This window comes from Myotis yumanensis, unplaced genomic scaffold, assembly GCF_028538775.1.
Source record: "Myotis yumanensis isolate MYYU_CA2020_CCGP unplaced genomic scaffold, mMyoYum1.0.hap1 SCAF_2, whole genome shotgun sequence".
NCBI lineage: Eukaryota > Metazoa > Chordata > Mammalia > Chiroptera > Vespertilionidae > Myotis > Myotis yumanensis.
In genome coordinates this window covers 32,344,972-32,358,464 of record NW_027223753.1, presented here as the reverse complement: position 1 = coordinate 32,358,464, position 13,493 = coordinate 32,344,972, and the positions used below count along the sequence as shown (strand labels likewise).

Below are 13,493 nucleotides of genomic sequence, written 5' to 3'. Positions count from 1 at the left end.
CCTAATGAGCCAACTCTAAATCTTCCAGATGGTGGGTAGCCCACTAAGTCTACCCTTTCCGTCGGGAGCCCGTGGTGCCGCTGGTCTGAGAAATCAAGAACTGTCTTGAGGCCTGGAACAGCGCAGCCAGGTGTGTGTGTAAGAAACTGAGGACAGACAGGGAAGTGGGGTTGGGGCTCGAACTTGTGGGAAACGAAGGGAAGAGAACCCGGGAGTCTGGCCTCTACTGTGTTGTAAGAACTCCAGGGAGGTTGAAGAAGTAAGGAGTCCGTCAGGGAGGCGGCTTGAGATGGAAAGCCTGGCTTCACGGGAAACCTGGCGTGGGGGCTCATGGGTGGCGACTGGGCGCAGGGACAGGGGATCAACAAGGGCACCGGCACCGGGGAAGCGCACAGGTGGGGACTCACGGGGGGCGGGGAGAAGAAACGAGGGGCTCACATAGTGGGGTAGGGAGGGTTCAATCCGGTGGAGAGACGGTGAGATTCTCCCCATGGAAAGAGGTAACAGGTGTGCTCAATCCAAGAGGCAAAGTTGGGGAGCTCAGCGCCCCAGTCCTGGTCTCCAGGTGGCCCCTGCCTGCGGGGAAGAGCTCACAGGTAGCGCTCCAGGCCCGGCAAGTAGCCCGGCGGCCTCAGGTAGGCCTCCCCCGGGCCCAGCGGGCCGAGCGGGCCCAGCGCTCCCGGCGGCCCGGCCAAGGCCAGCAGCGGCTCGGCGGGGCGCGGGGGCAGTCCCGGGCGCTCGGGCGCGGGCGCGTAGAGCGGCGGGAAGGCGGCGGCGCAGGGCGGGAAGGCGGCGTCGGGCGCGGCGCAGCAGGGCGGCTCCGGGGCGCCCAGCCCCGCCAGCTCGGGCGGCAGGCTCCCCAGGCTGTCCACGCCGAAGAGGCGCGCGGGCGGCGCGGGCGGCGCGGGCCCGGGGCCGGACGGGAAGGGCGCGTAGGGGCCGGGCGGCACGGGCGGCGGGGGCGCGGGCAGCTCCGCGCGCTTGAAGCGCTTGCGGCGCCGCAGGAAGCTGCCGTTGTCGAACATGTGGGCGGCCGCCGGGTCCAGCGTCCAGTAGTTGCCTTTGCCCGGGTTGCCCGGCTCGCGGGGCACCTTGACGAAGCAGTCGTTGAGCGTGAGGTTGTGGCGGATGCTGTTCTGCCACTTGCGCGGGCTGTCGCGGTAGAAGGCGAAGCGCTCGGTGATGAAGCGGTAGATGGCGGCCAGCGGGAGGCGGCGGCCCGGGGCGTGCGCCAGCGCCATGGCGATGAGCGCGATGTACGAGTAGGGCGGCTTCCCGCGCTGCAGGGGCCGCCGCCGCCGGCGGCCCGGGCCCGGTGCGGGCTCCGGCTCCCCGCGGCCCGCGGGCGCCCCTTCGGGCTCCGGCCCGGGCTCGGCTCCGGCGAGCGGCGACGGAGGCGGCCCCGACGGCGCGACCGAGGGCAGGGCCGGGAAGCCCAGAAAGGAGGCGGAGGGCTCCATGTCGCTGCGCCCAGTCCTCGGGAGGCCGCAGAGGGGCCACCGACCCGCCTTATATGACAAAGCGCCCCTCCCCCGCCCCCATCCAGGCAGAAGGCTCGGACCTTCCCCTCTGGCCAGCGCCTCCCCCTACTTTGTTTTCCCGGTCCCCTTACCATGCCCCCAGTCCCCAGGCCTACATTCTGCCCCTCCCTTGGTCTCCTCCCTTCGGGTCAGCCTTTTCCAGACCCAGCCTGATCCCTTTCCCATCTCCATGGAGTCAGTCCAACCGAATTCATCAGCTTCCTTTCCTCTAAGATCTCCCTCAACCTCCTCCCTTATGGGTCAATGCTAATCAAAAATCCACCCAATCACTGGGGCCCCTCCCCATTATGGTTCTCCCAGCTGAGTCCTGCCTCCTCCCACCTGGGGCAAAGATGAGAGCCACCAGGGCCTCCCGGCCAGCCTTCTGCATCCTAACCTGTGTTGGTCAGGGAAGTGTCAGGCCCACCTCAGACATGAGGCAATGGGGACGCACAGAGCCGGGAGCTTGGCTTTGTCTCAGGGGCTCAACGGACACCATCACCTCTCTCTCCTGCCTCCCCCGCAACCCTGTCCCATCCAGGACACTTGTGAGCATCCTTTGAAAAGGAGCAGAAGACGGCTTTAAACCAAGAGCCCTGAGAATCCTTAACTTGGAGTTGCCCTTCTGGCTTCCCCTTCTCCATGTTCCTTCTGCTCTAGAAAAAGGGCTCCCGCGCGCGCGCACACACACACACACACACACACACACAGTCGGCCCACTGGGAAGATGCACAGAACACAGCCAAGAGTTCCAAGGAACAGGTACCGGCCAGAGAGAGACCCCCAACTGCTTCCACAGATTGGAGGTCTGAAAGAGCTGGGGACTGATACCGAAATGCTACACTCACATCTCAGTGGGGCTGGGGAGGAGGGGCAGGCAGGGTTCTTAGCAGTTTTTAATAAATACTCACTCTGGGAAGTGTCATCCACCATCACCATCCAGAGGTGATGCTACCCTGAGCCTAGTTCAGGAAACCTTTCTAAAATGACAGGAGAGCCAGCCCAGACTTGGAGGAAACCAAAGGACAAAGGAGCTTTGTCTTAAAAGGCTATGTCTTGGGTACAGGCAAGATCATGGGAGCAGGGCTGGGGGTAGGACAGGCAAGTGGCATTCCCAAGGCCTCAATTTAAGGGGGCACTCACTCTCAGGGTGGTGCAAGTGCAGGGTCAGTACCTGTGAACCAGGGCCTCCTTAAATGTGGGCCCCTTAGTGCCTCACCCCAGTTTTGGCCCTGATGTGGAATGCCCCTGGGTACAGCAGGCATAGCCCAGGGCTTCAAAATCCACAGTAAGACTTAAGGGCCCACCTCTCAATTCCAGTCTCAGCTGATAATATAACAGCCATCATAACTGAGCATTTTGTAAGTGGCAAACTTACAAAATGCTCACTGACGTGTGAGCACCTTGTGCTATAGGCGGTCATTCCTGTTTTGCAGATGAGGAAACTAAGGCTCTGAGAGGCTGAGTGACTTACCTGAATTCACACAGCTGGTAGCAGAGCTGGAATTAGACCCAGAGTTCAGAGCACCAGCACCATGACTTCTAAGAACATCGTATTTTAAAGCTGGGACTGCAGAAATAATTTACTATAGAGTTCTTCCAGCCCTCACAACTTTAGCTGCAAAATATGCCTAGGTCAGCATATTCCAAAGTGTTCACTGCACATCACTCTCAACCTAGCGTACCCCCGACCTGCTCCCCTTCCTGTATCCAGATTCCGCAAATGGGCCCCTTTCCCCTCACCACCCAGATCAGAAATACAGACATCACTTTGGGCTCTTACCCTCCCCCATCACTCCCACACCCAAGCAATCTGCAAGTCCTGTCAATTCCACATGGATTCCAAGTCCACCCCGCCTTCACTTCTCCTGCCTCGTCTTAGCCACATCATTCACTGAGCACATGTGCCAGGCCCTTTGCCAGCACTCAGGGAAGACAGAGATGAAGAGACTCGCAGTCTGGTGGAGAGAGACACAGACAGTTTCCCCTTTGAGAGAGGTGGGTGCAGAGGGCAGCGGGGGCTGTAGAAGATAATCACCCACCCCACAGCAATGAAGAGTCAACCGGTTTATACATGAATGGGTCTCACCTCATGCCCTCTCCCCCTAGCATTCTACTGCCCGAGCACAGGCCGTACAAAACACAAGGCAGTGCTGTCACACAAACAGCTCGCCAAAGAAGGCAGGCACGCAACTGCAGCAATGGGATCCTGCTCCCAGAGCTGAGTGACCTGGAGCCAGTTGTTCATTTGAGCCTCAGGCGGGACAATAACAAACCCTCAGCATTATTATGAGATTTAAACGAGACCATGTAAGAAAGGGCCTGGCCCACACTGGCACTTGGTTACAGGAGATCCAGAATTAAGCCAGGAGGGGAAGGAGAGAGGCAGAGCCAGAGAAGTCATTGCAGAGCCTGGGTTTTTCAACCAGGTGTAGCATAATGAGGCAGTTAGACTCAGGAATAGACCAAGAGCTGCCATCTTTCCCACCTTCCCTAGGTCTGAATCCAGTCCCATCTGAAGCTCCCTACCACAGCCTCTGTCTCACAGCTCCAAATGTGGGAGAGGGATGGCTCTTATTATCTCCCAATGCAAACTGCAATTTCTTGTACTCTCAATTTTCTGATTCATGTGCAGAGCCTGGGACATAGTATATGTTCAATAAATGGTACTGAATGTGCAGTTGACTGCGCTAATCCTGGGGAGGTGGGGGCAGGGAGCTCGGCCAACGGGTGAGAACCCAGACTTCATCAGTTCTCTGTGCCTGCATGGCCCCCTCCATTGGGCCAGTGTCGGGGTAGCCCAAGGGCTAATCCGTGTTTTCAGCGTGGCTGGGCCCTCTTTTCACAGGCCCTGGTCCGGATGGGATGTGGCTGAGCATCCGGGCATAAGATGGCCAGTGAAGGCAGCCCCTTTCTCATGGGTCTGGATTCCAGGCGGCCCAGTGTCTGAGTGGAGCCCCTGGGGCGGGAGGAACACAGTGGCTGGGCTGGGCAGTCCTTTGTCTGACCATGCTGGGTGAATATTCAGACTGGCAGGAGGGATTAATGGCCAGGGATTGGCCCTGGGGCTGGCCTTCCCACTGCCCTTTGGAGGCCAAAGGCCCAGGTCAGGGCACACAGCATTGATGGCTCCCTAGATAGGAGTGGAAATTCCCATTGTGTGCAAAGCTGTTAGAATGAGCCCCCAAGGCTCCCTGCCCCAGCCCCACCTTAACAGAGGCAGCACAGCCAAGATGCACTTCAAGGCAAAGAGCAGAGGGTGGGAGCCAGAGCCTCCCAACCACTGTCCGGAAGAAGGGGCTTAGGTGTTCAGGTCTTTACCCTGAGATTCACAGCCCCTCTAGAAAGGCCCTATGATTCCCCGCCCCCCCACCCCCCGGAGTGCTGGAGAGAAAGAGCTATGTTAACCCAACAAGGGCCCAAGGGGCCAGCCTAAGCTGTTGCCAGATCCCATAAGGCTTTCTGGAACATTCCTCAGACACCTCTAGTTTGAGACTGCTCCATAGTCATTTATTTCTAAAAGCCCCCATCACAACGTCCACTTATCCCATAGCCCAACAGCTGCAGAAGGGGCTCAGGAAACAAAAGAAATCTCAGAGACACCCCCACCCCACCCCCTGCCACCCAGGCACCCTGAGGGCTACTGCAGGACCTCTCCCTCTTACCCCCACAACAGTTTGTAGCTGGCTTTATTTACCAGCCCAAGGAGCTCAGATCTTTCTAGAGACAACAGGGAGACTTTGAAAGCTCTTCAGCAGGGGAATGAGACGATCACATCCCTTGTTCAGATCAGTGTGGCAGTGCATAGGCCAGACAGGGAAGAGGCTGGAGGCTCAGGGAGCAGCGGGGAGACTGAGCATGTGATGAGGTGTGAACCGAAGCTCTGGTCTGGGGGTACACTAGACCAGTGGTCGGCAAACCGCGGCTCGCGAGCCACACGCGGCTCTTTGGCCCCTTGAGTGTGGCTCTTCCACAAAATACCACGTGCGGGCGTGCACGTACAGTGCGATTGAAACTTCGTGGCCCATGCGCAGAGGTCGGTTTTCGGCCTGGGCGAAACAAGTATACAAGACGAGTGTGGATGGGAGAGTTGGAAGGGGTTGACCTCAGCGAACGTACCTCAATCAGATTGAGGACGTTTTTAGCAAAGGCCAGCTTAAGAGTACCTTAATTAAGTTAATAACAATGTACCTACCTATATAGCTTAAGTTTAAAAAATGTGGCTCTCAAAATAAATTTCAATCATTGTACTGTTGATATTTGGCTCTGTTGACTAATGAGTTTGCCGACCACTGCACTAGACCCTTCGTTCCCATTCACTCCAGACAGAACAGAGAGAGAACCTCCAGCCATCCATCTCAGAGAAGGGCTTAAACATCGAGTTTGTCACAAGTTAAGAACTGATCATCTTTCTCTACTCCTTTCTCTCTCTCTGACCACCTCCAGTCACCAAGACCTGTCAGTTCTCAGAAATTTCTCTCAGATCCATTCTGTTCTCATGTTCCCTGTCTCGGTCCTTATTCGGACCAATATCCATACTCACACAGCCAATTGCAGCCACCACCTGGCTGGGTTTGTGGCCTCCCCCTCTGATTCCTCCTCTACTCAGCAGCTACTTAGACACCTTCAGTGGCTCCCCATTATCTCAGGAGTCAGACCAAGTCATTAACAGGGCTGGCAGGCGCCACGCAACCTGACCTGCAGGCCCTCCTGCCTCATTTCTCACCACCTCCATGTACCCCGCTTCCCTGAAACACACAGGGTCTATAAGAAGCTACTTTTAGCCAAAGGCCAGGTCCTCCCCAACTCTGAGCCTTTGCTAACCCAAATGAGCACAACCCACTTTGCCAGCTTCGCATACAAATACAATCTCATCTGTTTTTCCTACCAGCCCCTCGCTCTCCGAAGATCTGCAGTAACAAGAAGTCCATCTGTCCCTCTGAAAGATTGCACCTCCACATTGTCAAACAAGTGAACAAAAATAACCCTGAGGGTTTTCCTGTTTAGATGCCGAGAAGGTATTCACCCTTCTCCCACCGCCCCTCTGCCAGGAGCTCCAGTCTCCCCTGACCTGCTGGTGTGCTCCCCCTTCCTTTGAGAATTGCTCACAGAAAATAACCACTTCATTCTTTAGAAAACATTTTCAATTTCTCCTTTCTTTCTCCTTCCCCAGGCAAAATGCCCGCTGGCCCCTCTGGCCGGACGGTACCGGGAGATTTCATTCCAGCACAGGCTCTGGCTTGCCTCCCTCTGTGTCCAGTTAGTTCATCCTTGGGTCCTATGCCAGGCTGCAGAGCTGCACACTTCTGAGCATCTCTTGAGTGACTGACTACCTTGCTGAATGAATAGATGAATAAATTAATGAATGAACGAACAAGCTAACAAATGCCCAGATGTGTCTGGAAAGACAAAAGTAGCCTGTGCCCGATTTCCAGCTAGGAATCTGCCTCCTGCCCTTGCTGCCTCTCTGCTCAGCTCTGCGGCCCAGAGCGGAGACCCCCACCATGCGGTCCTTGCCTTAGCAGGGCCCAGACTCAGACAATGGTGGCTCAGCCCTGAGGGTGTAATTCCAGCCCCTCCTAAACCACATAACTGCATCTGAAGTATGTTCCGTGTCATTTGGGGCTGTCAGCGTACTGCATTCTGCCATCTACCTCTGCCTGCACTCCAGGCAATCTCAGGGCTCTTGGGCCTCCCTGCTTCTTATTCCAGGGAGGCTGTCGGGGAGAGGCGCTGTTAGCCAGGCTGGCTGAGCCAAGGGAGCCCCGGCTGAGGAGAGTGCACTGGAACCCACACTCATTTGTCGTGTGATCTTGAGCAAGTTGTACAACTCCAGTGGCCATTATTAGATACATCAGTTCCTTGAGCCTGAAGAAACCTGAGATGATCTAGGTCAGTGAATCCCAACCAACGGGCCCCTTAGAGAAAGCCAGACATCTGGAAACCACGTGGCACCCAGGGCTGTCTGTAAAAAGGATGCACAATGTGTCTCACACACACACAAGTATTAATGTATTTTGAATGGTTGTTGCTGCTGCTGTGATTGTTAAGTGCCCACATTTCAAAACTTCGCAGTGGATTTTGTTTTTAAGCCATTAGTGGATTAACCAAAAGTGCAAATACTGTCCAGAGTAGCTGAGAGATATTTTCAATCCCATTCTTCAGCTACTGCTCTAGTCCAATATGCCTTCTTACAGTTTTGGATATTAAGGTCCAGAAAGGGGAGTGACTCGCCTAATGTCCCCACGCAAATTAGTGCAAAGCCCGAGTGGAGTGTAGGGCTTTGCCCCCTAGCTCCTTGTTCTTTGCATTTATTCCACAGTATTTCTACGTACCTGCTTTGTGGCAGTTACTCTCTGCTCAGCACCAGGGACCAGTGATGAAGACCAAGGATCCTGTTCTCTGGGGCTGACATTTGTCTAGGAGGGTGTAGGTGTTCTTGAGGGACAGGAGACATTGAACAAGGCCTTTATCCTAACTGCTAAAACTGGTTATTGGTGGATGGAGTCAGGGAGTGATGTGATAAGAGCCCTGTTGTATAATAACCGCTGCGTTTGCAAGGTGGCTATGATGGACCAGAAGGATCTTAACATTTGAGTAACAGAAAACCTTGACTCAAAATGAGTTAGGATGTAGGGAAATATATTTTCTCCTTGACAAGTAGGTCAGAGGCAGGATGTGGTTGGGGCTCTGGCACCCTTTTGCAGTTTTTCTCCTCCTGACTGTGCTGTCCCTCAGGGGTTGGCTTTATCTTCGTGCTGGTGACAAGATACTTCAGCACCCAGAACTACAGCGCCTGAGTTCCAAAGTAGTCAGAAAACAGGTGTCTCTTTCTATGCCTACATTTCTTAGGAAAGCTCCCCTTCCCCAATGTTGCCTCAGCTCTCATTGGCCAGAATTGGGTAACTTTGTTGTGCCTAAGCCAATCACTGGCAAGGAGGAAAGTATTACCAGTTTGACCAGGACTAATCAGAACCTACTTACTCCAGGAACTGGGATGGGTCACTTTCCCATCACACAGATTGCTGTGTGGAACAGAGTGGATACTGGGAAAATGGGTCCCCTTAGGAAGGAGGAAAAGGACCCTTAGCAATGTCTGCTGCAAAGAGAGGAGAGAGGAGTCTGGCAGCCCAGACTGAAGTGACGGAACAGGGCAGCTTCTTCAGAGCACTCACCTCTTTGCTTTGTATAAACCGCTCGTAGGTGTCTGCCTCCTCACCTGGCTCCCAGCTCCTTGAGGGCCAGGCCTGGGACTCATCGCTTGTGGATCCAGGCACAGGAGTCCCCAAAGAAGTAGAGGGGTGGTTAGAAATGACCACGTACGCCCTGACTGGTTTGGCTCAGTGGATAGAGCATCAGCCTGTGGACTCAAGGGTCCCAGGTTCGATTCCGGTCAAGGGCGTGTACCTTGGTTGTGGGCACATCCCCAGTAGGGAGTGTGCAGGAAGCAGCTGATCGATGTTTCTCTCTCATCGATGTTTCTAGCTCTCTGTCCCTCTCCCTTCCTCTCTGTAAAAAATCAATAAAATATATTTTTTTAAAAAAAGAAAAAGAAATGACCATGTATTTCCATAGTAGGAAGCATGGGTCCCCATCTGAGAAGTTCCCCAAGCAGGGACCAGGGAATATGCTCTGGGAAAGGTCATCTGGCTGGGTGACCTGGGCAATCATCTTGACCAACTCCAGCTTTACTTTCTCCCTTAGAAAACCAGGAAAGGATGTTCTCATTCTTTAGGAACAGTCGCCTACCACAAATGTTCAATGTCCTGTCACCTTGGATGAGTCTCAGAGTGAGGATGACAGGGGAGGGGTTAAGAGGGAGACTTGGGCAGGTCGAAGAGTCCAGAACTCCTCAGGCAGGAAGAAGGGAGAGCGCTCCCGGAGGCAAGCAGCAGCATCTGGAATGGTTTAAGCCTTCAGAGCAGGCATGCAGTCATTAGTAGGGCTTTGGCATGTTTGGGGGCAATAACTGCATATTTTCTCCAGGGTGCATTGTGAACAGCCTTTGCTCAGAATGTAATGAGTATGTTTCCTACGAGGGGGGATATTTATGCTCCTCCCAGGCTGCTGGGCTGCTTCTCCGCTGTCTGCTTGGTGTTAGACTCCCAGCCTTCCTATTTTTAGATGGGCCCAACAGACGTAGGGCCAGCTGCTGGATGCGGCTGTGAGCACGGCTTCTCTGGGGGGACTGAGGACCATGGGGCAACCTACTGGGGAAGAATCATCCGCTCCAGCGCTTTACTGTGGTCAACAGTCACTTCTTTTCATCCCTGTTCAAAACTCCACCCTGTGGGCTTTCCAAGCTTAAAAAATGAGTGCTTTTTTCCCCCCAGAAGTTACATGGGTGGAAAATACAAAAAAGTTCAGCTCTTGTGTCTCCTATCCTCTGGCTCCAGGCTGCTGCTTTCTCTCATTCTCTTTTGGTCCCTTACAGAAGTAGGTTCTTCTGCCTGAAATATCCTTTGTCCACTCTCCACACCCGCTCCCATCTGAAAAACTCACCTCAGGCCGCCTCCTCCAGGAAGCCTTCCAAACAGGGATACGTCTACTCTGACTTCCCACAGCTCTGATACTTCTCTTAGTCACAGCCATTTACCTCAGTACTGAATGCTTAGTTCCCTCCCCGACCTAACTCTGTGAGTCTTGAGACATGGGAAAGTGGATTCTTTCTTGAGCAAGAATCCCAGGACCAGGAACAGACTAGCTGTCCAATGGGTGCTGACTAATTGATAGAATGAATAAATTGATGACTATGGTAATGAAGCATCAGAGATGAAGGAGGCAGGCAGAGGCTTAGTGAGAGAAGGGAGGATGTATTATCAGGAGTCATTGGTTGCAAGTGACAGAATACCAACGCAAACTAACTTAAGAAAAGTAAGCGGGGATGTTGGCTCATAAATCATGGCTAGGATGAAATTGGATTTAGCGATATCTGGAACCAAGTACTCATATATCCTCTCATCATATCAGAGTCACTTTCACAGACCACTTTCTCCACAAGGTTGGGAGCCTGGCTGTTGGCAGCTTCATGCTCCCATCCTTACAGTTCTGCAGAGGGAGATAAAAGAGCTGGAGTTAGAAAAAAAGCTTAAAAAAAAAAAAAAGAAAAGAAAAAAAGCTTCAGAGAAGCACTTTGAGGGATCCATGCTCACCCTGGACAAGTCACTGTCGGAAGACGGCAGTTCCCAATTAGAGGAGGAACAATTCTTCCCAACACATGGGGGTATCCCAGCCATGACTCAGGGAAATCGTTGTGAGCTGGGAAGCCACCCCAATTTAAATCTACTAAAGTCACTAGCATTTCTTGAGCATCTCTGTATCCAAGCCATGTTAGGTATTTTCATTCCCACGGTCTTACAGTAACTCTGAGGTGGATCACATTGCTCCCATTTTAAAATGACTAGTAAACCTGAGGCTCCAAGAGGGCACGTAACTGCCCCAAAGTCCCAATAGAACATTTAGTCCCACCTTCCTCTGTGTACAAATAAACTGCAGCCCCAAGAGGAGTAGGACTTGCCTGAGTAGAATAGTCTGAAACTGGAATTCAAGAGCATTTAGCCACGTGACATTATAGATATGTAAGAGGCATCTTTGGGGTACCTGCTTGCTCATGACACTTTCTCTTCTCTCAGAACAGCCCCCAACCCCCATGACTACAGGGAATAACCCTCAGAAGAGCTACTGGCAGCCATGTTAACACTATATGACCCCACTCCTCTTCCACCTGCTTCAGTTGGGCCAATCCCCTTCCCTTGGGAACTGAGGGGTTTTTTTCAGGACCTGTCAGGCACTGTGAGCACTCATATCTTCCCCAACCTGATCAGAGGAGCAGAGAAAGCCGGTCTGGGAAGAGAAAGGACAAAGAGTTAGAAATAGAGACAGGGAGGTTCCTCATCCCCTGGGTTTTACAATCAGGTTGATTAGGCGCCCCCCTTCCCCCACCCTCTCCACTTACTTACACCACTCCCCAAGGCTCATGTGGGACCAGATGAAAAGAGACTGGATGTTAAGAGGTTTGACAAAAGGAATGGAGCAGGACCTTAACTAGCACTTACTGAGTCCCTCAGAGTCCAGCTCTGACATGTTAACATTTCAGCTCTTTCTCCCAGTAGCATAAGAGCTACCTGTCCCTTCTCCACCTCCTAGAGGAGGAAACAGGTACTGCAGCACTGAGGCAGCTTGCTCCAGGGTGAATAGTAGAGCCGGAACTGGAACCTAGTGGGCAGAGGGCAGCCTTCTTGTCATGGGGTCCGTTGCCTGTAGAGGATCTAGGGGTGGCAACCTGAGCTTCTCCAGCACCTTTTCCTCCCCGAGCTTCATGGCCCCAAACCCTCATCACCCCACATGTGCCATCCTCTCCAACAGCTCTCCCAGGCTCCACAGTCAGAGCGTCCTTGCTGTACCTGTACTTTCCCTCCTGTGTTTATCACAGTGCTGTTCTCAGTCCTGGGGGTGACTGTCTGCCCAGTGTCTGCCTCCACCATGAGTTCCATGAGGGTAGGGGCTTTATCTTCTTCACTGCTCTGTCCTCATTTATTTATTCACTCAACAAATACTGAGTTCCCACTATGTGACAGCCACTAGGAGGTATTAGGGATACAAAGAGAATAAGTATGACAGAAATTCCTGCCCTTTGGAGCTTACCTCCTAGTGTAGAAAGACAGGCAATAAGAAAATGTTATAATCTTTGAAAGTAATAAGTATGACAAACAAACAAATAGAGGAGTATAATTGAGAGGGTTGGGGCACAATTTTATATAGAGGTCAGGTAGGGCTAAGAAGGAAGGAAGGGAACCATTTGGCTACATGGGGAAGGGCATTCCAGGCAGAGGGAACAGCAAGTACAGAAGAGCTGAGGCAGGAGGGTTCCTGGCATTTTATGGGAATAGCAGGGAAGCCAGTGTGGCTGGGGCAGAGTGAGCAAAGGGCAGGGCACAGAGTCGGCAGGATAGTGGAGGAACCTGGCGCTCCCTTTGATTTGGGAGGCCACTGGAGAGTGACAGGGAGTACCTTGATCTGATTTAGGTTTGAAAAGAACCAGTCTGGCCACTGTGGTAAGAATTGATCTTTCTGACACACATTATTGGTTAATGAAATATTTTTGAATGAATGAGTAAGGAAGAATGAGAGGAAAGAGACAAGACTCGCTATCAAGGTGAGAGCTGGAGAGGCAAACCCAGAGGACACTTCTAACCTTGACATTCAATGATTCTGAGTGCTTCTGAGGAAGTCAAAGGGAGCAGCTGTCTGCTGAGCTGAGTGAACCTTTTTGTTGTTAGGGTATCTTAGTAAATGTTCCAGAGGTCAGAACACCTCTTGTAGGTCAAGACTAGATGGCTTCAGCACCAGCCGGTTTGGCTCAGTGGATAGAGCGTCAGCCCGCAGACTGAAGGGTCCCGGGTTCAATTCCAGTCAAGCTACCTCAGTTTCAGGCTGGATCCCCGTTCCTGGGCAGGGTGCAGGTGTATGTAGGGTGTATCTCTCTCACATTGCTGTTTCTCTCTCTGTCTCTCCCCCTCCCTTCCACTCTCTCTAAAAATCAATGGAAAAATATCCTCAGGTGAGGATTAACAACAAAAAAAGACTAGATGGAGAAACTATGAGCTGTGGTCTCCGTCTGTACTTTTAGCTCAGTGTTGCAAGTGGACTCACAAGGCTCTTGTGTTCTCCTGCAGGTCCTCCATCCAACCCTCAGGGGCAGCAGGCCTTCCTGACCCATCTGGTCTACCTCCGTAGGCAGTACTACAGATAGAAGAGGCCCAGGCAGCAGGCCTGCTAGGAAACATTGGCAGCGGAGCATTGTTTGGCTGGGGCCAGGAGGCTGTCCAGGGTGGCAGGCTCTCTGTGGGCAAAGTCCTGGATTCCAGGGAGCCAAGGCCAAGGAAGGCCAAGAATTCCTCGCTTTAATTTTGCCTCTAATTCCTCCCAGAAATGAGGCGTGTCAGTCATCAAATTCTCTGGTTTTTATGAGGC

General features: G+C 53.0%; 1 protein-coding gene across 1 annotated transcript; it reads right to left on the bottom strand.

Annotated features, from left to right (window-relative positions):
• Positions 1-590: 590 nt before the first annotated feature.
• Positions 591-11,840, bottom strand: FOXE3 (forkhead box E3). The gene is made up of 3 exons (XM_070403713.1): positions 11,778-11,840; positions 2,995-3,020; positions 591-1,476 (listed from the first exon to the last, which is right to left on the bottom strand). The coding sequence occupies exons 1-3, from the start codon at positions 11,838-11,840 to the stop codon at positions 591-593; spliced, it is 975 nt and encodes a 324-aa protein (XP_070259814.1).
• Between the last annotated feature and the right edge of the window lie 1,653 nt (positions 11,841-13,493).